The 2,528-nt window shown below is 47.3% G+C and overlaps 1 protein-coding gene across 1 annotated transcript; it reads right to left on the reverse strand.

Moving 5' to 3' along the window:
- Window positions 1-1,142: 1,142 nt before the first annotated feature.
- On the reverse strand, window positions 1,143-2,126 carry NPBWR1 (neuropeptides B/W receptor 1). The gene has a single exon (XM_009080011.1). It carries the CDS (start codon window positions 2,124-2,126, stop codon window positions 1,143-1,145), a length of 984 nt encoding a protein of 327 aa, XP_009078259.1.
- Between the last annotated feature and the right edge of the window lie 402 nt (window positions 2,127-2,528).

Here is a 2,528-nt window from a genome sequence, read left to right on the forward strand (position 1 = left end):
AAAAGAGGAGAGGGGAGGAAAAAACTCCTCATGCAGTGTTTGGACATATGAATTCTAGTGAAACTTTCATTCACCCTCTCCCTCCTCCTCCAGATAAAGTTAACCTAATCTTTTGGGTACTTTAGAATTTTTTTTATGTTTTATTTCACTTCTCCTCCTTAAAAGAAATACTAATAAATCTCACAAAAATCCGAATACAAGTGTGTGAGAAATAATGTAAAAGTAACCTAACCACTGCATGTGTTATTTATGGTTTGTAAAGGAAGAAGTCAGAATATTCCCCATGTTTCAGAAAGTTCTTTTTAAACCCTTAAGAGTTACCTGGTTCTGAAAATATCGTCTGATTCTGCTTTCTAGGACAAAAAAATAACTATCTGTATGCACATGACAAATAATAAATTAATTACCACTTCTGATACAAATGCTGCAAATTTTACAAACTACAACTACCAAGTACACTGTTAAGCTATTTCCACAGCAAGTGGCTCAAAACCTACACCTGTTTATTTTATTCACTAGTAAGGGCTTGCTCTTTCTTCCTTAAGGTCAGACTGAAGACTCGCTTGCCTGTTATCACTGATTTTGATTACATTATCTTAGTCTCATGTAAAATGAAATAAATTCAATACCTTGGTTTATTCCTTATCCTTTGGAGCTGTGCCTTTTCCAATATTGTTAGGTTTGTAAGACTTTAGGTAAGCAGGATAAGAAAGAGGCTGAGGAATCATCAAACAAAACACTCAGTAACACACATTTATTGGGGTTTACAACTCACCAGTAACAGAGGCAGTTATATGGAGTGAGTTCACAAAGCGATATATTTAGAAAGGGAAAAGGGACCTGCTGCAGCTCTGAGTGCTACAAATCTAGGACAGAAAGAATGTTAGAAAGAAGGATTTTTTAAGATCAAAAAAAGGAAAGAAAAGAAAAAAACCAGGGCAAGGAAAGCGGTGCTAAGGAAATGAGTGCAGGACAGTTGAGAATGATCCACCTGTCCCCAGTTCATGTCTTGGGTAGTAAGACAACCTGAAGCTCTGTGGACTGTCACAAGGAGGCTGGAGAGAAAGCACTCTCTGGGCTGGAGTCACCCAGGAAGAGCAGGTGACTGTGAGAGGGACACAAGAAGGGACAGGGGATTGGCTTTATGAGGTGGTTCTGCGATCTATCAGTTTGCGAAAGCTCTTCCGGAAACTGTCATCCAGAAAGGCATACAGGAAAGGGTTGAAGCAGCTGTTGGCATAACTTAGGGTAGTGATGAAGTAGGAAATCCCAATGACAAGTGGAGTTTGTGGGATGTCTGTGATGAGGGCCACCACTGTGCTAAGGTGATAGGGTGTCCAGCACAACAGACACACAGACAGGATGACAACCACCATCAGTGTCACCTTTTTTTTGGCTTTGTCCAGGGCTTTTGCATTGCAATGGAGCTGCATGTGTCTCAGTTTGCACAGCATGGTGGTGTAGAGGGTGCAGATGGTGGACACTGGGATGACAAAACCTAAAATAAGCGTGTAAATCCGACTACCTCTCCACCACACACTCTCAGGATGAGGGAACACGAAGACACATTGGGAGCGGCCCTGCTCCGTGTGTATCTTTGCAAAGACAGTGAAGGGCAGGATGATGATCGTGACGAAGGACCAGACGCAGAGGCTCACAATCTTGGCTGCTCGATGGGTGCGGTAGGACATCTTCCTGGACTTGGTGGTGGCCACCACAACAAGGTAACGGTCAATGCTCATGACAGTGAGGAAGTAGATGCTGGAGAAAGTGTTGTACTGGTCTATGGAGATGATGAGCTTGCACATGAACTCTCCAAAGGGCCACTGCAGGAGCAGGTAGTCAGCAATGTTGATGGGTAGCACCAGGGTAAAGAGCTCATCAGCAATGGCCAGGTTGAGGATGAAGATGTTGGTTACTGTTTTCATCTTCGGTGCTTTGAGGATTACATAGATGACAGCAGTGTTGCCTGTCAGCCCCACAGCACAGATGACTGAATAGATGACTGGCACCGTGACATAGAACCTGGGACTCAGTGGGGGAGTGGACACATTCAGGCCCCCATGCTCTCTCCCAGTGCAGTCTGCACATGAGGAATTGGTTTCAGGGAGGGAGGAGTTCTCCATGGCTGCAGGAGAGGGTGGCCAGGCTCACTGGTGATGAGAATGACTTGGAAGTGGAGGAAAAAAGTGAGACCCTTGTTCTTCTCAAGACTGTCTCCTCTGGCTCATCCGCTCACCGAAGTGTCACATACGCTGCCCACTGCTGCCCTGATAGGAGAGAGGGAGATCACTGGGGGCTCAGCCAAAGGTGAAGTATCCCACCGTTCTCCCCAAAGCGAGGAGGGTCCCCCACCGGCTGCCCCTTCCCTCGTCCCACACGGGTGAGTGCCCTGCAGGGTCAGAGCTCAGCCTCGGAGCCCCGAACCGAGCGACCAGCCCGAGTGTCAGTGGCACCCGGTGCTCCCACCCGGTCCCCGCTCCTCGCCGCCCCTCGGCGCCGCCGCCGGGTCCGCTGCCCTCGGGGGG

The sequence above is a fragment of the Acanthisitta chloris genome, unplaced genomic scaffold, assembly GCF_000695815.1.
Source record: "Acanthisitta chloris isolate BGI_N310 unplaced genomic scaffold, ASM69581v1 scaffold44268, whole genome shotgun sequence".
NCBI lineage: Eukaryota > Metazoa > Chordata > Aves > Passeriformes > Acanthisittidae > Acanthisitta > Acanthisitta chloris.